Source organism: Aulostomus chinensis, chromosome 15 (genome assembly GCF_037954235.1).
Source record: "Aulostomus chinensis isolate RoL2024-O1b breed Wild chromosome 15, RoL_Achi_v1.0, whole genome shotgun sequence".
Classification (NCBI taxonomy): Eukaryota; Metazoa; Chordata; class Actinopteri; order Syngnathiformes; family Aulostomidae; genus Aulostomus; species Aulostomus chinensis.
The window spans coordinates 106903-129152 of record NC_141334.1 but is presented as its reverse complement, the minus strand read 5'-3'; the positions used below and the strand labels follow the sequence as shown (position 1 = coordinate 129152).

The 22250-nt window shown below is 44.1% G+C and overlaps 1 protein-coding gene across 4 annotated transcripts; it reads left to right on the top strand.

Annotated features, from left to right (window-relative positions):
* Positions 1–177: 177 nt before the first annotated feature.
* On the top strand, positions 178–20809 carry LOC147248052 (arf-GAP with Rho-GAP domain, ANK repeat and PH domain-containing protein 1). 4 transcript variants are annotated; one of them, XM_086179149.1, is made up of 26 exons: positions 178–444; positions 763–842; positions 921–958; positions 3881–4366; positions 4916–5014; positions 5091–5286; positions 5371–5463; positions 5756–5860; positions 8439–8499; positions 8585–8705; positions 10260–10524; positions 11827–11960; positions 12028–12113; positions 12240–12422; positions 15887–15955; positions 16592–16691; positions 16772–16828; positions 16929–17055; positions 17225–17324; positions 17394–17595; positions 18157–18202; positions 18286–18476; positions 18564–18773; positions 19625–19730; positions 20411–20552; positions 20628–20809. In XM_086179149.1, exons 2-26 carry the CDS (start codon positions 763–765, stop codon positions 20682–20684), a joined length of 3354 nt encoding a protein of 1117 aa, XP_086035275.1. In that variant the 5' UTR covers positions 178–444; the 3' UTR covers positions 20685–20809. The 4 variants fall into 4 exon arrangements, with proteins under 4 accessions (XP_086035275.1, XP_086035274.1, XP_086035272.1 ...); XM_086179148.1 differs by having other exon boundaries at positions 11761–11960; positions 17409–17595; XM_086179146.1 differs by having other exon boundaries at positions 182–444; positions 11761–11960.
* The last annotated feature ends 1441 nt before the right edge of the window (positions 20810–22250 follow it).

The window sequence follows — 22250 nt, the reverse complement described above, 5'->3', positions numbered from 1 at the left end:
ATCTTACACAACACACAAACACAAGCACGTACACACACAATCACACACACAATCACACACACACACACACATGCATACACATTCCCAAATACACAAACACACACATACACACACCAGCACACACACAGAACCACATACACACAAAAACACAAGTACACAAACCTACACACATACATAAACAACAAACACACACGCACATACGAACTCACTTGCACATACACACACATACACACAAAAAAAAAACAACAGACAAACACTCAAACGCACGCAGCGGCTGGGACACACCCACAGACAGGTGGAGCAGGTTGAACATGTTTCACCTGTGAAGCAGAAAAACCAACAGCAGATATCACTCAGAGGACCAGACGCCACGCAGAGAACCAGACGCCATTCAGAGAACCAGACGCCACTCAGAGGATCTTTGGAACTCAAGGGGACTTCAAGGTAAATTTTTAGTCGTCTAAGCCTTTTTTCAGGGTCAAAGAAGCCATACATCCAGACGATGCTAACGATAAACAGTTGAACTTGAAGGGCTTCAGGTGAAAGGTTGATGAGGGTTAACGAAAAAATATGAAGAAAACACATCCAAAAATGATGTAATTTGTATTTATTTCATATCAGAGACAAACAGATGATAACACAGTCTGACAGGTGAACAAATGTTCATTTGTGTGTTGTGATTGTTCTGAACGGTGCTGCGATCAGGTATTTTTAGGGAATCTGATCGCTAAGAGACAGCGATTCTCACTGATGTCTCCCCAGATGACGCCGCCTCCTCCCGTCCCAAAGCCTCGAAGTTGTTACATGCGGGATAGTTTAGGCTCCGCCTCCTTTTTGGACAGGTAACCTGCACACATTGGTCAAAATGTCCTCGTAAAGATAGAAGGTAATACAGAGGCATTTTTCTCTCCACTTTACAGAGATCCAGTTGTCTTAAACAAAGGTCAACCAAGTGGAGGTACCCCCCCCACACACACACACACACTTAAACATACACAATCACACGCGCGCGCGCACACACACACACACACGCACATACATAAAGAAACCCAAGCAAAAACACACATATTTTGTTAACAGAAATGTACAGTGATGCCGTCTCAAGGTTTTTCATGGCGATGATGATGGATGTTGACCATACTGACGGCGATTCACCGATACCAGCAGCACCGTGCTGACGGAGTTCCTCCTGCTGATGTTGTCCTTGATGCTGTCGTTGTGACAAAAAATGATTCCTTACCAAAAGGTGTATCCATGAGTGAGCGGAACTGCACATAGCCTGTTGAAGCCTTATTTCTCTGCCTTTGATTACATGTCAATTCAAATAGGCGCCTACATGCTGTTGATACCCCTGATGGATGGTGGTGGTGGTGGTGTCCTCCAGCTGGGCTCCTCCACCAGAGGTCTGGAGTCTGGTGATCCTACAGTATGTCAGCTGGTCTAACACTGAGCTCTACTGCTCTGAGACCTCAATGTTAGACCTGGAACCTGCTGGAGCCACTTTTCCAGTTTAGAGGTCCCAGCCCCCAGTGGCACCTCCTACATCTCCTCCAGTTCCCCTTCCAGCTCCTGGTACTCTTCAGCCCCTGGTATCTATTCAGCCCCTGGTGCTCCTTCTTCTGGTGCTGCTGTCTTTTGGATGCTCCATCCATCACCATCACCTTCTTCTGTCAGTGGTCCATCAGCACCAGGTCTGCTTGGTTAGCCAGCACCAGTTAGTCAGTCTGGACCTGGAAGTCCCCCAGGATCCTAGCTGGGTCGTTCTCCATCCCCTTACGAGGGTCTTCATTCTTATCTTGGGACATTAAGCCCAGACTCAGATCAGATGTTCCGGTCCACTGTGCAGCTGTTTGGTTCTGGTGCTCCATGGAGGCTCTTCCTGCATACATCTTACCCCCTGCCACTATGCACTTAACTGTCTCAGAGGGGTCTCAACCCTGGCCCGCTCCTGTGGTCCGGTCTGGTGGTCTAGACCCTGGCCTCTATCCATCTGGTCCTAAGTGCCTGCTCCTTTGCTGCCATGAGTGGAGCCTCTGGGGTTCAGGTCAATTATAGGTGGATCATATAACCAACAGCGAATCAGGATTCAGATTCTTCTGGCAGTGAAGCTCTGAAGCTTGGTGGACAGATGGGAAGCAGCGTGCTGAATCATGGTTCATCTCTGTGGAAATGTTTTCTGAAAACTGAATTCTGAGAATTTTGTATCTCTATGAGCGCCAACAGAACAGGAGGACAATCGAATATCTGATTGTTCGACTGTGAAATAACGACACCTTCCATTATTTTTTTGTCAACAGTTTGGTCATCAGATCTTAGTGGACTAATCAGATTAATTTGTCCGAGCAGTCTGCCACCTCCTTGGAGATGAAAGAATGTAAGACATGCAAACAAAAAGAAGACACAAACACTCATTCAGGGTGTGCCCTGATTGGATACTTTAGATGGCAGGTGGACAATGATGTGATCCACTTGGACGGCTGTCTTGTCAAGGAACATTTGAATCTTCCCAGAACAGGAATAATCAACCATGATGAAAATTATAATGTACTCACTTGTACATTCTCTCGTCACTATGATGTTTCCATGGTTGCCATGAACAGTCAAACAAGTTCGTGGATCTTCCTCTTGCAATCTGATTATTATCTGAAACCAGTTTGACTTAGGCTGGTAATCTCATTAGGTCATGTGGGCTCATTTTGGTCTTCATGTGTTGTCAAACATGAATGAAAGATCTCTCCATGTCAGACAACACAGGGGCATCCAGTGGTCAGACGGAGAACTGCAGAAGACAAACAAAACTCATCTGATAACAAAAACAGTCTGAACTCAATTATTGATGAATTTTCATGAGCTAATTTGGCAACTATCAACTTTGCTTGATTTCTGTCAGAAATACTGGAAAACATTATAAATTAGTTTGCAAAAAATAACCATGTAATATATTTTTTAAATGCCAATAAAATGTAGATATTTAGTCAATTGAATCATTACATCACGATACTGTGATGGATCCAACATCTTAGGATTAATTCACATCCATCCATTTTCTTCCGCTTATCCCTGGGGGGTGGAGCCTATCCCAGCAGCCTTCCCCTTGGACAGGTCACCAGGCCATGGCAGGGCCAACACATAGAGACAGACAACCATTGGCTCTCCCAGCCACGCCTACGGTCAATTTAGAGTCTGGATTAACCTGGTCCCTCTTGATGTCTTTGGACCGTGGAGGAAGCTGGAGTACCAGAGAGAACCCAGCAGGAACAGGGAGAACATGGAGACTCACCCAGAAAGACCCTGTGCCGAGCCGGGACTCGAACCCGGAACCTTCTTGCTGTGAGGTGACAGTGAGGACCACTGCACCACTGTGCCACCTCTGGATTAATATACATTAAAGTCAAATCAAACTAAACCTCATTTTGCTGAAGCACCTTGAAGGACCTTCAGGTCTCATTGTGCTGAGTCGGCCATATTGCAGTAAGACTTTGTACTATCAACTGAAGAACTGGAAGAGTATAAAACTTGTTCCATCAATTCATTCATCAAAAGATGACAGATCAGATACAAAACAAGCTGAATACGGGCTTGTGTAATTGTCTGCACAGAGGTGGATAACAGTAATGGGCGGAGTCAAGGATCAAAACACCGAGTACAAACAGTTAATGTGTTTTTGTGTGTGAAGTCTTTACTGACACCTCTGATCGACTTTGACTGCTGAGAACTTGTTTTCAACATTGTACCCATCTAGTGGATTGTAAACGAACTGTCACTGCTTGTAGGGACATTCTTCCTTGATGGGACAACTCTTGATGAAGTTGATTGACAGATGCTCATCCAATTGGTGGATGAAGATGATGCTGATGATGTCACTTTTTTCTGCCCTCAGATGGAGACGCTCCTCCTCTTTGTCCTCCTGGGGGATCAGGCCACGGTCCTATCTGCCCAACCCTGTTGAGCGTCACTGAAATCATTGCCACCAACATCCCATCTATGGCTGGTGTCACTGCCTCCATCAGTGACTCCACCCCCCCTGGCCCCCCAGTCCCTCTATCTGGAGATAGCATGACTAATAGCATCACCACCCAAATACGTAGCTTAGCACAGGCTGCTAGCACTGTAGATAACTCCACTGCTGTAATGCTAGACTCTGATAAGGCCACAAGTGTGCCTGTTGGTAATACAGGTGTGGGTTGCCTGGAAAGCATCATAAGCTCAAAAGCAAACATACCCAGCTTAGCAGACATGGTTACCAATGTGGCTAGCTCTGTTGTTGATTCCAGCGCAACCTTGGCTCTCCCACAGGCTCCCACTCCCACAGACGGTAAACCTCAATCACCTTCACAGTCAATTATTGGGGCTGACGATCAAACAGGTAAATTTAACCTTCAACTCAATTCAATTCTTCAATTCAACCTACAAATATAGATTATGATACATGCATATAGGATAAATAGACACCTAAAAATTATATTTAGATATTTGACTTGTCAGTGATAAAACAGTTGTTGCCCATGTTGGCAGGCAAATAATTTGATGTTATTCCTGCTGGGGACTCACATAAACTCCAGAATCCTTCACTTTTTTTTTTTCAAAGCGACAGTTTGTAAGACCTTAGTTTTGGTTCTTAAGCCTGTCTCAAGTTCCTTCCTGTTGTTAACTGGTATATGGCATTTACCATGATAGATGTTCTCACAATACAAAGTTGACAGAGAGTGAGTCAATTGCCCCCCCCCCCCCCCCCCCTCTGATATGGCTGGGACTTAATTTTAAAAAAGACCTCTCAATGATAGATCATAGGACAGTTGATGATGAGGTACATTGACCAATATGGCTTTTGTCAAAAGAAATGAGAGATGTAGCCTCTCCAGGACCTTGGACTGGTAGCACCATCATGGTTACTGTGTTGTATTAATGTCTCCAGATGTGGGAGCATTGTCACAGCTGGTGATGTCAACAATAGCTAAGACTGCAGGTGTTATGCTTCCATCTCTAGAGGGAGCTGCTGAGCCTGCAGAGGAAGGTAATGTTGGGCTTGCTCCATCGTCTTCTGGTTTCATCTCCAGCCAGTCTCATTCCATTTACCTTCTCTGTCCCAGGTTTAAGTGTGTGTACAAACACCACGAAAGATGAGAATCCTTACGCCACTGTGTTGGCCTGCTGGGTGGGTCAAGAAAAAGCTGATACAGAGTCATCCAATGAGGAAGACAATGCAGAAACAAGCCTCACACCCTCTGGAGCTGATGGACAAATGACAGAAGATCCTGCTTTGAATACATCTTTAAATTCCAAAAAGTATGTTTGCAGTATTCACTGTAATTCTAATACTGCTTCTACCACTAAAGTTACAAATGAACTACTGTGTTTGTTTCAATTCAGCCAATCGGGTCATGTGATACCCTCACGACCAGCCCGGCCCCCTCCTCTTCCTCCCGGCCAATCAAGAAAACCAGGAAAACACAAGACTCCGAGGTACATACACACAAAATGCTAACCTTGGGAGGATATTCACTGACATTCATTCAGTCCAGTTCCACTCATGTTCCCAGCATGCTTTGGGAACTAACATGTGTGACATCAGCACAGACAAGTATCCCAGTATGTATTCCACATGAACAAGCAGTGATGTAGATTATTTGCATTGAAGTTTTGAGAAGTTAAAGGTGAGCTTGCAAAGTCAAGGATCATTTTCCATGGCATGACAGGAAGGACAATAAGTTGGTTGTCCTGAGACGTCAGTGTGTGAAGTGTGTTTGTGTTACAGAGCTGCAACCATTCGAGTGTCGAGGAAGAAAGGAAGCGGCAGGAGTTCAGCTCAACTGAGTACCATAGCCCGAGCTAGCTGGTTAGATGTGTGGAAGGGCTTCAGGTAAATGAATGAATGAATGAATGAAGGCTTTATTTCAAATATGTGAATGATATAAATCACACCTTAGCGCTTTAGTTGATACTTTGTATGTTTGAAAATAAGTCGTAAGAAGCATCGGCTTATTAATTCCTACCACTTAGCTGAGTCCTGGCCTGTGGTTGTGGTTCTCCTGAGTTGCGCCATGCATTTGTTCAGTGGTTGTTTTGTCTCCCCTGTACAGGTCAGAGCGCTCCTCGTTACACTGGACTGCATCAACAACATTACTCTGTTTGTGCCTTGGAACCTTATCTTTAGAATGGACAGGCTTTTGCCTCAGGGTGTTGCTGGGCTTAAAGTGCACAGGGATCTGATGGGTGTTAAAGATCCTTCTGAGCTTCTCTGAAACCCCTGGCACATAAGGGATGACAACACTCCTCTTCTCTGGGCTTCATCTTTCTTATCCTCCCTGGGCTTCTTGGCAGTTTTAATGAAAGCCCAGTTTGGACAGCTGAGTGGATGTGGTTGTGTTCCCTTCTTTTCCCATCTGTTTTAGAAGGGATATTTTGTGCTCTGTGTTTGAGGGTTCGGATCACCCCTAAACAGGAGATACTGATCCGTGTGGGTGGGTTTCCTGTAGACCCCAATGTTAAGTTCCCCATTGTTTTCAACGTGTACTGCACAGTCTAGAAAAGCCAGACAGCTGTCTTTGACATCCTCCCTTGTGAATGTGATGTTCCTGTCCACCGAGTTATGGTGTTCAGTAAGAGGCCCAACTTCACCCTTCCTGATGGTGACCCAGGTATCTTCTACGTATCTGAACCAATGTTATCAGTGGGTATAGGGTTAGGGTTAGTATGTATGTATGTTCTCAAGGCTACACTCTCCATCTCTTCCATGAACAGGTTTGCTATAATGGGGGATACTGGAGATCCCATGGCACAGCCGTGTTTTTGCCTGTAGAAACTATTGTTGTATTGGAAGTAGGTGGTGTTGAGGCAAAGGTCGAGAAGGTCATACACCTGTTCAGGTGAGAGGTTGGTCCTTTCTGCTAGAGTGTTGTCTTTCAGAAGTTTTCTCTTGAACAGGGATGACACATCCTATGAAATCATGGTTTCTTCAGGGTCTAGACTGATTTGTCTGATTTTGTCAAAAAGTCCATGGAATTTATTATGTGGTGGGGGGTGTTGCCAACAATTATGACAGAATGTTATAACCCTAGTACTGGTCATACCCCTCTTCTTCCCTGTACCTTGTGAACACCATCTGTTTGAATTTGCTCATGGTTGGACATTGTCTGAGATCCCCCGCTAATCTGTTCCACAGTTTCACGCCACATACTGAGATGCAAAAGGTTTTTAAAGTTGTACGTGCATACAGATGTTTTAGTTTTAGTTGCCCCTCAGATTATATTGCCCTTGTCTCTGAAAAAACATGCTTGAATATTTACTGGTACTAATAGGTTGTTTGCTGCCCTGTACATAATTTGTGCTGTTTGACAGTATACCAGGTCAGAGAGTTTCAGTATTTTTGATTTTGAGCATAAGGGATAAGTGTGTTCTCTGTAAGCAGTGCTGTGAATAATCCTAATGCTCTTTTTTGCAGAATCAACAGTGGTTGTAGTGTAGATTTATAAGTATTGCCCCAAATCTCTGCACAGTAACTCAAATATGGTAGTATCAGTGAACTGTAAAGAATGTGGACTGATTTGTGGTCCATTAAGTGCTTTTCTTTACTTAGTACTAAGATGCTCCATTAAATATCATCATCAATTTAAAGAAAAGCAGATAAAGACGAAGGATATAATTTAAATAATTAAATAATTGACATTTTTACATACGAAATTAGAGGAGGGGCCAAAAAAACTATTATTACTGTGTTACTCTTGATGCAACATGTCTCCCTGTGGAGGTATAAAGACCTCATTCTACAATAGCAATTTAATCCATCCATCCATCATCCATCCATTCATCCATCCATCATCCATCCACCCATCCATCCCTCCATCTTCCCCCTCTTCGCCTGTTGAGGGTGGTGGGGGTGGAGCCTATCCCAGCAGCCTTCCCCCTGGACAGGTCACCAGTCCATGGCAGGGCCAACACATAGAGACAGACAACCATTGGCTCTCCCAGCCACGCCTACGGTCAATTTAGAGTCTGGATTAACCTGGTCCCTCTTGATGTCTTTGGACTGTGGAGGAAGCTGGAGTACCAGAGAGAACCCAGCAGGAACAGGGAGAACATGGAGACTCACCCAGAAAGACCCCGTGCTGCAGCCGGGGCTCCACCCACAACCTTCTTGCTGGGGGGCCACAGTGATGACCTGACCACTGCACCAATGTGCCGCCCCGAGCAATTTACTATGAATGAAAATACAAATTGTTGTATTAGATATTTGTTACAATAAATTTTCAACAATAATCTTGAAAAAACAAGTGTACTTCAATAAAAGATCATGTAAATTTGGATCAACAGGGGATCCAGGATTGATCCCTGAGGAACGCCAGATCAGATCAGGCGTCATATTATTTTAGGAAGATTGATCAACATATTGATCAACCAGTTGATTGATGGTTAAAAAAACTTTTTTTTTTCTCTAACAGGCACAATGTTTTATGGGCAACATTAGATGGACAGCTGATGTCTCTGTGGAAAAAACGCACGGTAAGTCAGTGTTCTCACTTAATTGACCATCCGTCATCTCCATCTGGTCTGACTCAATGAGAGGAGCATTTCTTTTCTTGACCAGGATCACTTCAGTGAGGTGATGTTTCATGTGTCCAGTATCACCAATGTGAAGAAACAAGACAAGCAAAGATTCTCTGTTTACTTCAAAAAGAAACATTTTGACTTCATGGCTCACAGTGATGGTAAGTATATTGGATTCTAGTGAATTCTGCTGGACTCTGCTACATTCTAATGGACTTAGGTAGACTTTACTGGCTCGTTTAGACTTTACTTGGCTCACTTCCCCCAATGACTCACCTCCCTGTTTCCTTTAGCAAGATACTGAACCACTATTTTCTACTGATGAGCAGGTTGGTGGCTTTTGTCACTATCGTAGTGTGAATGTGAATGAGATGACATTGTTAAGTGCTTTGAGTCCCCTTACTAGACTCTAGATCAGGGGTCGGCAACCTGTGGCTCCAGAGCCGCATGCAGCTCTTCAGCCTCCTTGTTGCAGCTCCCTTTGGCATCAACAAAAAACAAACAAACATGAAATTTTTTTTTTTTTAATGAAAATGAATAATGGTTATTTCTTAATATAGTTTTTATTTATACATTATTATTTTTGCAATTTATTTACTACTACTACTATGGTTATATAGCCTATTTTAACATCTAATTTTGTAAACTTTTTTTTAAAAATAATTTGTCAACTAAAATATGCGTCACATTGACGACAATAGCCCTCACCTTTGCCTGCAGGCGGCTTCTTGAGTGTGCGACTCATTCAGTAACCATGAATAAAAAACGAAAAATCTCAGATGAAAAGAGAGATTTTAACTCAGCGGGGACGGATGAATTTGCCTTCACTGCTAACGACGCTGGATTACCAGTGTGCTTGATATGTGGAAACAAATTATCGAACAACAAAAAATGTAATGTTGAAAGGCATTTTCAAAACAAGCACTCAGCATTCGCTGAAAAATACCCAAGCGAAGATGAGCGAAAGAGAGCAATTTCAGGACTGCAACGGAGAGCTGAACAGAGCAAACACACGTTCAAGAAGTGGATCGCCTCTCCACCGTCAACTACAGTTGCTAGTTGTGTGGCAGCTCAGGAGATTGTGAAGAGATGTAAGCCGTTCACAGACAGGGAATACATCAAAGAAATGTTCCTAAAATATCAGAGCATCTATTGTGCGACTTCAAAATCAAAGGGGTAATTGATCAGAAAATTAGAGAAATACCTCTCTGCAATGACAAAATATAGGAGGGACTCAAATAGGCCTGCACAGTTCACGTTTATTTATTTCAGAGTTGGCCCACACATGCACACTGCACTTCTGTTTGTTTTATTCAGTGGTTGGAACATTGTGTAAGTGTTTGTTAAAGGGAAAGTTTAAAATAATATTAAAACTTTTACAAGTTTATAAGTTGTGTTATGTTTTGCGGCTCCAGACTGTTTTTCTTCGGCGAAAGACGGGGCAAAATGGCTCTTTTGATAAAAAAGGTTGCAGACCCCTGGTCTAGATGAATGGACTCTGATTGACTCTACAGAGCTTTGGTAGACTACTAGGCTCTGTTATGTTCTACTGGACTCTGTTGGTCCTGGGTTATGTTAGACTCTATTGGGCTTGGCTAGTCTCTACTGGGCTCAGCTGGACTCTCATGGTCTCTGATGGACTCTGATGGCATGATTTATAATATACTATATACTACACAATTTGATGTGTCTTCTTTGTGGTTTGTGTGTCAAAGAGGTTCAGGACAACTGGGTCAATTCTTTGCTGGCCTCTCGTGGTCAGGCAAGTCCAAGCCCACCAGAACTCCATGGGCCAATCACCATCAAAGATCCTCGAAGCCGAGTTTATGCTGCTGTCTGTGGTCATGACCTCTGGATTTACCCCAACAAGGAGGGTTTCCAGCTGGGTGTGGCTTCCTACTGTGTACCCTTGAATGTGGCCTCAGTCAAATCTACTGGTCGCCACTCATTCACTCTGACAACTCCTTACCGGATCCTCAGGTACAAACCTATCTGTCTATGTGGTCCATTGGAGGTATTCTGATCATGTCTCACTGGTTTAAGTCCCCATGATTGACCCAGAAAATGCTGAGGGCATTCCTGTGATCTGGGGAGGCTTTGAGGGTTCCCTGGTGATCCCCAAACACCTTTAAGTCAAATCAAGTCAACTTTATGTATTTAGTGCCAAATGCAAAAAGTTATCTCATGACACTTTACAAGTAGAGCAGGTCTAGTACCACACTCCTTCAATGAATTTACTCCCAACAAGCACATCAGGCAACAGTGACAATGAAACCTTCCTTTACCAGGCAGGAACGTCGAGCAGAACCAGGCTCACTGGGGATGGCCTTCTGCTTTGGTCTGCTGGATGGAGAGAGAGCAGGAGAGCAGGACAGAGACAAAGACAGAGAATGGAGGAGGACAGAGAAACAGAAGGAAAGAGAGGGACAGAGAGAAAGAGGGAGAGAAAGGAGGAGAGACTGATGGACAGAGACAAAGACAGAGAATGGAGGAGGACAGAGAGACAGAAGGAAAGAGAGGGACAGAGATAAAGAAGGAGAGAAAGGAGGAGAGACTGATGGACAGAGACAAAGACAGAGAATGGAGGAGGACAGAGAGACAGAAGGAAAGAGAGGGACAGAGATAAAGAGGGAGAGAAAGGAGGAGAGACTGATGGACAGAGACAAAGACAGAGAATGGAGGAGGACAGAGAGACAGAAGGAAAGAGAGAGACACAGATGAAGAGGGAGAGAAAGGAGGAGGGACTGATGGACAGATGGGGACGTGAGCAGGTGGAGCTACAAGTGGCAGCTGGAGCCTCCTCAGGTCTGGAGCCTCCTCCAGCAGCACCAGGATCTGGGATGAGGGGAGAAGAAGAGGAGTCAGTAACACGTCTGAGGACAGGAGGAGGAGAGAGAAGCCCAGTGCATCATGGGAGATCCCAGCAGTCTGAGCCTATAGCAGCAGATCTAAGGGCCAGCCTAAGCAGTCCTGACTATAAGCCTGATCAACAAGGAGGTCTTAAGTCTGCTCTTAAACCTAGAGAGGGGGTCTGGGTCCTGGACTGAAACTGGGAGACGGTTCCACAGGAGGGGAGCCTGATAGCTGAAGGCTCTGGCTCCATTCTACTGTTAGAACTCTAGGAACCACAAATTACTTTAATGACTGTAATTTTCCTTTTTTTCCTTTTCTGTGACTCCATCCTGATCAATCTGTGGCGCTGCCCCCTCACTGTAGCCTATCTGTTGAGTCATCGAAGGACCTGTCCACCTGGTTCAATGGTCTGTCCTCATCCATCTGCAGTGCTTTGTCCTGCAGCCAGGTGGCATCGCGCCTGTGGGAAAATTCTGACAACAAAGTGTGTGGCGATTGCAAGGGTGCCAACCCTGAGTGGGCATCAGTCAACCTGCTGCTGGTCATCTGTTCCAGCTGTGCAGGTGAGAGTTGACATTGTTACTCGATCCATTGATTGTCATGCGGAATGCCAATGATTTCTGTTCTCAGGTCATCATCGGACTCTGGGCAGCAACCTGTCCAAAATACACAGTCTGAAAATGGACAACAAGGTCTGGACTGAACCACTCATACAGGTGAGGGGTGGGGGCTAAGCCACTCATGCAGGTGAGGGAGGAATAAAACACTCATACAGTTGAGGGGGACTGAACCACTCAAAAAGGGAGCTCACTTGTCCACCTTTGAGCCCTCTTCTCTCCTAGCTGTTTGTTGCCTATGGTAACCAGCTGGCCAACCAGGTGTGGGCTCCAGCGGTTCCCGTGACAGAGCAGCTGCGTCCAGAGTCCTCCGATGAAGAGAGGTCAAAGTTCATCCAGGATAAATACAGCAAGGGGTGCTACAGGCGAGTCTATGCCCTGATGTACTCTCAAAGTCTACTGGACCGGGTGAGTCCCTAATCACGAGAGTCAGGTGACCGAAAAGTTTCTGCTTCATTGGTTAAAATGTTTTCTAACTGAAGATGTCCTGATCTGGTCATAGCAAAGCTCCCATGGGCTCCCATTAGATGCTTATTTGATCTCATCAATATTTCAATATTTTGATATTGCAAATTAACATAGATATCTTGCCAGACACTGGTTGGTTGTTATTTCTGAAACATTGTTGATCCGTGTTGATCTATCGTCTTAATAAACATCTCCAATGATAAATATCAAAATAACCAGAATATTATGAAAAATATTGTGGTACACAAACACTTATGTCTGATATTAGTTGTCAATCATCATCACAATAGAGAAATTCAATTCACATTTGTTTATAGTATTTTAAATATTTCTCGTTTCATTTTAGTTTCCTTTTCAATGAAAATCTTTATATCAAGAATATGAATGCAATCAAACAGGCTCAGATATCAAATGTACAGTCGAAATCACTGAAATTTTTGAAGAAATCCAAAGAGTGAAACGTGGGCCACACATTCTCAACAGTCTGTATGGAAATTTGAATTTGCCCAAACTGACTGATGTACAGATGTGGAAATATCCAGTATACAGGCCTAAAGTAGGGACATCCTGAGGAGATCTTTAGGTGGCAAGCATGCATAGGAAACAGGTGTCTATAGGTTACAGGCATCTATAAGGAGAAGAAGAAGTTTATGGGGGACAGGTGTTTGTAGGGGACACTTGTCTCTAGGGGTGAGATGTCTACAGGGGACAGGTGTCTATAAGGCGAGAGCAGAATGAATAGTGGTCTATAGAGCTAGAAGGCTACATTTGTCTCTTTCACCCGATTGTCACTGAAAAGCCACAAATTTTAGTACAGTCTCAGCAACTTCAATATGATTTCATTTTAAAAGTGAAGTTAGTTGGTACTTATGTCCTTTCGATTTTTTTTAGGTGGGGTTGGTGTTAGACAGAGAGACAGAAGGAAAGAGAGGGACAGAGAGAAAGAGAGAGAGAAAGGAGGAGAGACTGATGGACAGAGACAAAGACAGAGAATGGAGGAAGACAGAGAGACAGAAGGAAAGAGAGGGACAGAGATAAAGAGAGAGAGAAAGGAGGAGAGACTGATGGACAGAGACAAAGACAGAGAATGGAGGAGGACAGAGAGACAGAAGGAGAGAGAGGGACAGAGATAAAGAGGGAGAGAAAGGAGGAGAGACTGATGGACAGACGGGGACGTGAGCAGGTGGAGCTATGGGTGGCAGCTGGAGCCTCCTCAGGCCTGGAGCCTCCTCCAGCAGCACCAGGATCTGGGATGAGGGGAGAAGAAGAGGAGTTAGTAACACCTCTGAGGACAGGAGGAGGAGAGAGAAGCCCAGTGCATCATGGGAGATCCCAGCAGTCTGAGCCTATAGCAGCAGATCTAAGGGCCAGCCTAAGCAGTCCTGACTATAAGCCTGATCAACAAGGAGGTCTTAAGTCTGCTCTTAAACCTAGAGAGGGGGTCTGGGTCCTGGACTGAAACTGGGAGACGGTTCCACAGGAGGGGAGCCTGATAGCTGAAGGCTCTGGCTCCATTCTACTGTTAGAACTCTAGGAACCAGCAGGAACCCTGCATCCTGGGAGTGAAGGGTTCTAGCTGGATCATAGGGGACTAGGAGCTCTGTCAGGGATGAAGGAGCCTGATTGTTGAGGACTTTGATGGGAGAAGAAGAATTTTAAATTCTGTTCTGAATCTGACAGGGAGCCATGCAGAGAAGCAGTCCAAGAGAGACCTGGTCTCTGCTACCAGTTCTAGTCAACACGCGGCAGCAACGTTCTGGACCAGCTGGAGAGTCTTTAGGGACTTATTAGTCCAGCCTGGTAGGAGGGAGGTGCAGTAATCCAGCCTGGAAGTGACAAAAGCAGGGACTAGCTGTCAGGTTTCAGAATCGTACCGAGGTGCTTGTTTCCTTGGATTTATAGATTTCCTTTTTAGTGGGGCTGTAGAGTCCAGAGTTGTTATTTAAGGAAACTAGTTTAACTTATGTAACATACATGTCATATTTATTGTATGACCACTTAAACCAAACATGTTAATGTGAATGGCCAGAACAGGATGACTACAAGACTTGACTATGCTCTACGTGAGCCAATCACATCAGTTGTTACACAGTAATTAAACTATATAGTGATCATAGTTTGTAGAGATCATGTGACAGTGTGTGATCAGTGTTGCTGACTCCAGTAATTTAACTCTAACTTTATTTCAGACCTCAATAAAAACACACCACTCCAATTTACAAAGCCTTGCAGAGTCAAACAAGTTCCAAGCTTATTTTTGATGGCGGATGAGACGGATTTGTGGACTTCATCATGTTGTCTTCGCGGGGTTTGCAGCTTTCTGAAACAGAACTTCACAGCTTGTGATGACGTCACTTCACAACGTTCCCAAGGCAACAGGAGGAAAATGGCTAATCTTGTGTGAAGCAAACGCAACAATTTTCCACTGACTTTTTTGCAACGAAAATGCAGGGATTATGAAATGACTCAAGCCCCAAATATTTCGCGCATTTTGCATGAAAATGGGCGATTTATGCGGCGGAAGTGCGGCGTCTATGAAAAAAATGCAGCCCCCGCATAAACGCACGGATTGTGGCTGATTCGGCGTTGAATTATGTGATTGCATAATGGCGTTTTTCTGGAGGGACTGACCGGTTAGGAGGGATTCTCGAGCCTCACCCAGGACTGGATGGCAGGCTGCTGCTGCTGAGGTCTGTCCCACTTCGACAGCTTTAAAGGTGAAATGAACCATTTGAAACTTGGAGGTTCTGTCATCGCCATCTACGTGCACACAGACAGTCATACTGTGTTGCTCTGACTCTGGCTTGGAAACCAAATTTAAGGTCCATAGTAGACACATTTACATTTTCTGATTAAATGCAATTTAACAAAATGTGTTTCTGATGACAGCCCCAGCATAAATATTACATCTCCAAATATATGACATGAAAAGGTCCAAGTCCCCCCCATCATTGACTGAGACTTAAAGCAGCAGCTCAGTAAAAATGTGAAGTGGAGAAGAAAAACAGCAGGAGAAGCTGCAGTCAGGGAATCCACCGCTGAGAGATCTGAAGCGACTTCCTGGCTCCTCCCACGATTCTTGCTGATGAGTGCAGATCTCAAACGCATCAGTAAACATGGAAATCCTTCAGTCCGTGACATCACTGGGTAGAAGTGTGGTTGGATTCGTCTGCCATTCTGCCATCTTTTCTCAACTCCTTACCGCCTTTGCTTGACCCTGTGACCTTTTCCATCGTGGTCAAGGAAAGCTGTTAAGATGTATTTATGTGGTCTTTTTGTGAATACGGCCACAGTCTCAGATGAGTTTTGAAGGTGAAGTAGATCAGTCTGGATGTAACTAGATGCTAATTTGAGTGTGTGTGTGTGTGTGTCTGTGTGTCTGTGTGTGTCTGTGTCTGTTTCAGAGACTGTGTGAGGTGGTTCATGGTGATGATGTTGAGGAAACAATGCTTCTCATCTGCTCTGGAGCAAAGGTCTAATCTTATTCTTCTTGATGTCTTTAAGATTAGGGTTCTCAAAAGGTGGTTCAGGGTTCCTTGATGGTCCCAGAGCAGCTAATTTATTGTCATTCACTACATATCACTGACCTTTATCTTCTCATTTAGAAATATTGAAGTCTGCTAATTTAAAATTTTTTGATCCATCATTTATTCTCCTATTTTCATTTGTAGTGATTTCAATAAATTTTATTTAATTGACTTTGATCATAGAAAGATAGATTAGATAAATAACAATATGATTTTATGATGCTGCTGCTGAACGAGACCCAAATAGAGTTTTTTTCAATGGCAGTAAACTAAAAACTAGCAGCTGCTAACTTCCTTATCTTCTACAAATTAAACTAGGAGCCACATATTTTTACTTCTATTTTTCCCCCTAAAATGTATAAATGAATCTGCAGGACTCAGTTAGAATTAAGTTTATTGAAAAAGTGAGTTAAGTTCAGTTGTTTTTCATAAAATTGACTTATACACACACACACACACACACACACACACACGTTTGAACAGATGCCAGCTCAGGTGTCTCTGTGGGCGTAGCAGGCAATTGGATCAGAGGTGAAACAAGGTCACATGATTTTGACCAGTTGTTTCAACACCTGTGTCCAGGTGTGTCCCATTGACCCCCACAGCCCGTCTCCTATTCAGTTGGCTGAGAAGGCGGGTCAACCTCTGCAGACAGAGCTGCTCAGACTCAACGAGTACACAGGTAACGCGCACATGTCACCTTGCTAGCGTAAGTACACAGTTTGTAAGTACAACCAGGATTGTGTTTCTCTCGTTCTTCAGAGGTGCCACCTTTCTTGCCCCAGGCAGCCAATAGGAGACCTGACTTCACCCCTTCAGGTACAAACACCTGGCTGATGATGATGTGTTTAACTGTGAGGAGTCTAAAATCCCAACAACTGCCGGTCATATGATCGTTCAAACTTGCAAACGTGTACAGGCGAGGAAGAGGAGAAGCTTCATGGTAAACTGGAAGAAGATCGATTCCTCTTTTCGCTCGAAAATGACTCAGCAGCATGTGATGTCCTCGATCTGCGTGAAGTTCTGGCAGTTTTTGTTAAAGACGGGTAAATACTTCTGTTATTGCTGCTGTTGTACCACTATAAAACTGCTACTACAACAACACAGTACTAACAAGGTATTACTAAAGGGCATTCATAATGATTGTGATAAAAGAGGCAGTCATAGTACTGTAGAAGTACGAAAACGGTAATACTCACATCGGGCTCCTCTCAGGCCGGCTCATCAGTTTGAGATTGTGACGCGGGATAATCAGCTGATCTGTGCAGCCGACAGCAGCGATGACCTGATGACTCACATGCTTCACATCTTGAAGGTGAGTCTGACATTGTTTGCATTTCTGTAAGGATGAGAGCGTAATCACCTGACAAACTTTTGTTCACAGGTGATTCTCCCACAGGGCGTGTCTTATGCAGAGGTGGGCGGGGCCATTGCCATCAGTAAAGTGTGTGGTGTTGTCGTGCATGGAGCCTCTCTTCTTTCTAATGCTTGGTTGCTGCTTTGGGATGATGGAATCAGCATTCACCCCGTCCACAGGCACACACAGCAGCCTCTGCGGATTGAACTGAGCATGCTCAGGCACCACGGTAACGCTCTTCCTACACTGATTATAGCAGCACATCCCGTCTTACCATCACAGGTCTGTTAGCAACACGTGGATCACTGCCACTGGACAATTATTGTGATCACATTAGAGAGTTCCATGAATTTCATTCTGATACAGTGACATTATGTCACATCATCATATAGACAGGAAGTCAGACAGTGTATTATCCTGTTGATTTTCAAAATAAAATACCGGTGAGGTCATTGGGAAACCCGCACAAATCAACCATTACTGTGACCTATGAGATGTGTAGGCTGCTTTACAACATGAATCATTCAGGCATGTAGCTGCAGGTTCCAAAAATTTTAGTCTTGTAGTTTATTTAATAAAATTAGCTTGCCAGTTGCATCTTTTTCAGCATGTGATGTACGAGATACGAGATCCTTCCTCCTTGTTCTGCGGGACAACGGGAAGAGACATCCCTTATTTAATGCTTATTGACAAGCTGAAGGGCGAAAGGAAAGGCATCAGAGTGATGGGGTGATGCCTGAGGTGAGCAAGATGGATGTTAGAAAGTAAATATTTTGATATTGTCTGACAGAAATGGATTCAGCTCGAAATACCATCACCATTGCAACCCGGGACAGGTGAGTTCACTCATCGCTCTGAAGACCTATATGTTTCCAGTCTTGTGATTGTCCAAGCTCACCACAGGTGTGTTGTCATTCAGCAGGTGTGTGTCGCTACATTTTGAGGAGCAGTACAGCTGTCACACCTGGTTCAACCATCTAAAGAAAGCAGTGTCCAATCAGAACGCTGTTCAGCGTCCTGTCCAGTCTCTGTACCCAGTGACTGACATGGCAATGACAGGTTCTGTGGCACCGGTGGTCGAACGGTGCATCTCACACATCAGGACCTATGGTAAGAAAATCTTTGTTACATTAACTGATTCAACTTTTTTCTCCTTCTTCTTATTCTTGGAAATGACTTTGCTGAACAAACTCTCAGGGCTGAACGTGGAGGGTGTGTATCGCCGCTGTGGCCTTGCTGCTAAAGTGTCTCGATTGGTGGAAGCTCTGACGGTATCTCCGAGCTCTGCCCCTCTGGAAAGTGATGAGCAGGGGGTGTTGGATGTGGCTGCAGCCCTAAAACAATACATCCGTCAGCAGGACGCACTGATTCCTGAAAGATACAAACAGGACTTGCTGCAGGCGGCAGGTCAGTACCCAGGACTGACAAGTAGAACCACCAGGTGGTAGGACAAACAGGCAGGGGGACCAGGGGGGCCATCATGTGGTAGGACCGATAGCCAGTCCCTCCAGACAAATGTGCTTATGCGATACCATAATTCAATGCAGAATCAGTCAAAATCTACTCATGTATGCGGGGCCCGCGTTTTTTCAAAGACGCTGCACTTTCCACACAAAATGCGTGAAATATGCGGGGCTTGCATGATTTCATAATCCCCGCATTTTGATTGCATAACAGTCACACATATCTTTGCAGAAAGTTGAAAAATGTTGCGTTTGCTGCACACAAGAGCAGCCTTTTTCCTCCTGTTGCCTTGGGAATGTTGTGAAGTGACATCCGAAAGCTGCAAACCCCATGAAGAGGAGAGGATGAAGTCTGTAAATCCGTCTCATTCCCATCGAAAATAAGCTTGGAACTTGTATGACTCATCAAAGTTTTGTAAGGTGGGGCCGTGTGTTTATTGAGGTCTGAAATAAAACCAGAGGAGAACTTAATGACTCCCAGCACTTCCTGTGACGTAGCATGCTTGCCACGTCACAGGAAGTCATTAGAAACGACTCTTCACATTAAAGCAGCAGTCCAGTGAGAACAGAGTGTTGGGGAATCACTTTTTTTCTTATTCATCAAACACAGTTTTTGAAAATTCCCGCGATTTCATGACATAAAATAGCATAAATACACTGCAAATTCCATCGCGTTTTTTTAAGAAAACGTGCCGCATATTCAAGGATTTTTACCCACAAAAATCCCAAAAAACTGCATTTTTCTGGAAGGACTAAGTAGTAAAACAGTAGTGGAAATAATCATCTTTTTCTCAGTCATTTCAGATGAACACTCCAGGTTTTCAGCATTCCGGGCAGTGCTACGACGTCTGCCTGACGATAACAGAGCAACACTGAGTGCCTTGTTTGAGCACCTGTACATGTAAGCTTAATTTTCTGAATTGCACAAACAATTACATGAGAGGATTAATTCCCCCCAAAATGAAAATTCCGTCATTATTACTATTCAGCCTCATGAGAAATGGAAGTTGGGTGGAAATTTTTGGGCACGAAACTCTGCTGGTTTCACAGGAAAAGATGTTGCATTAATCTCCCAAACAACTGAAGTGAAAGGTTATCACATTTCAAACAAAAAAATCCTGATAAAACCATAAAACGCCTATATTGCGCTCATCTGAAGTAACCCTAACCTTCTGGAAGTCTTGACATGCCAAGTTGTTTTGGCCTTCCTGATGTCATGTTTGTAGTCACCCTGGTCGTGGTGGCATGGCTTGCAGGTAATGTAGCCATCCAAGATACCAAACCCCTAATTGCTCCTGATGAGCAGGAGGCTCTTTGCGTGGCAGCTCCACCATCAGTGAGTGAGTGTGAATGGGTGGATGAGACTATCAACACTGTTAAGCACTTTGATAACGGTAGAAAGGCACTCCATAAAAATGAGTCCATGAGTCCTTTCACTGGACCTGCCAAACATGACACCAGGTTTGTGAAACCAGAAACAACTACAACCAACCTTCCATTGGCATGAGGGTGAGTTCATGATGAATTAGTTGTCATTTTTGGGTGCATTATCCCTTCAACATTGTGTCTTGTGAACTTCAGGGTCCAACTCTCGTCGCCAGTGAACAAGATGTCAGCTCACAATCTGGCACTGGTTCTGGTCCCAACTCTGTTTCAGAGTCTGGGTCCAGAGCTGCTCCAACTGACCAGAGAGTTCATCATCCACCACACGCTTCTCTTCTTGGTGTGCATTCAACATGACAAATCCCACATTCATTGATTATGTGTCTGTAAAAGTGACCTCACTGATCGTCTGCAGATGCCTGAGCAGGGCGAGAGACCAGAGGAGGGAGAGGAGGAGATCACCATCCTCTGATGAAGGGAGACAAGGACAAGAACAAGAATCTCGGTGTTTCTGAGTCTAACTTCAACCATATTATTCAAATTAAATGTTTTATTTTTACTGTTTGATTGATTTCACTGAAAAAAATCAATAAACTTATTAGTCATTTTCTTCATGACATCACATTTTATTCCCAGAGCTACAAGCCATCAGCTCACCACTAGCTGTTAACTAGCCACTAACTGTTAACCAGGCACCAGCTGTAGCCTCTAGTTTTCTACGAGCTATCGCTAACCCTAGTTGTAGCCACTCGCGATCTACAATGAATTAGCTGTAGCCACTAGCAATCTACGATCCACTAGCTGTAGCCACTAGCGATCTACGATCCAATAGCTGTAGCCACTAGCTATCTACAATCCATTAGCTGTAGCCACTAGCGATCTCCGATCCACTAGCTGTACCCACTAGCTATCTATGATCCAATAGCTGTAGCAACTAGCTATCTATGATCCAATAGCTGTACCCACTAGCGATCTACGATCCACTAGCTGTACCCACTAGCGATCTACAATCCATTAGCTGTAGCCACTTGCTATCAACCAGCCACTAGTTGTTTACTAGCTACTCGCTATAAGCACAAGCCACAGCCACTTTAAACTAGCCGCTAAAATCTTTATTTGGCATTTAAATGTCGCATCCTGTATGCTCTGATATCGGACGCGATTTGTTCCATATTTTCATGAATGTCCAGTACACGTCCATCACACACATATCAACACTAAATCTAACAATAATGAACAAAATAAAATGGGAAACAACTTACACACACACACACACACACACACACACACACACTTCCACTCAGGTCCTCTGTGAGTCTGTGCCTGGCTGCTTGCGTGTGGTTCCCTCTTCTCCTGTTAAGGGTGGTGGGGGTGGAGCCTATCCCAGCAGACCTATTATTGATAAATACGTTTATTGATAAACATGTTTATGTTAAATACTTTTATTGTTAAATATGTTTATTGATAAACATCCATCCATCGTCATCTTCCGCTTATTCCTACACATTAAGGGTCGCGGGGGGGCTGGAGCCTATCCCAGCGTCAATGGGCGAGAGGCGGGGTTCACCCTGGACAGGTCGGCAGTCCATCACAGGGCCGACACAGAGAGAGACGAACAACCATTCACACTCACATTCATAACTACGGTCAATTTAGAGAATCAATCAGCCTCGTCCCCAATTTGATGTCTTTGGATGGTGGGAGGAAGCTGGAGTACCAGAGAGAACCCAGCAGGAACAGGGAGAACATGGAGACTCACACAGAAAGATCCCACGCCCGAGCCGGGACTTGAACCCGGAACCTTCTTGCTGTGAGGCCACAGTGCTGACCACTGCACCACCGTGCAGCCTATTGATAAACATGTTTATGTTAAATACTTTTATTGTTAAATATGTTTATTGATAAATGTTTTATTGATAAACATGTTTATGTTAAATACTTTTATTGTTAAATATATTTATTGATAAATGTTTATTGATAAACATGTTTATGTTAAATACTTTTATCGTTAAATATGTTTATTGATAAATACATTAAT

What these genes read in the sequence shown, in the direction of transcription:
- LOC147248052 (XM_086179146.1), top strand. Translation starts at nt 763, where the DNA reads ATGACGCCGCCTCCTCCCGTCCCAAAGCCTCGAAGTTGTTACATGCGG. An exon ending in ACCATTGCAACCCGGGACAG is followed by an intron (nt 18,203 to 18,285) that starts GTGAGTTCACTC and finishes GTTGTCATTCAG; the next exon opens with CAGGTGTGTGTCGCTACATT. An exon ending in CTCACACATCAGGACCTATG is followed by an intron (nt 18,477 to 18,563) that starts GTAAGAAAATCT and finishes ACAAACTCTCAG; the next exon opens with GGCTGAACGTGGAGGGTGTG.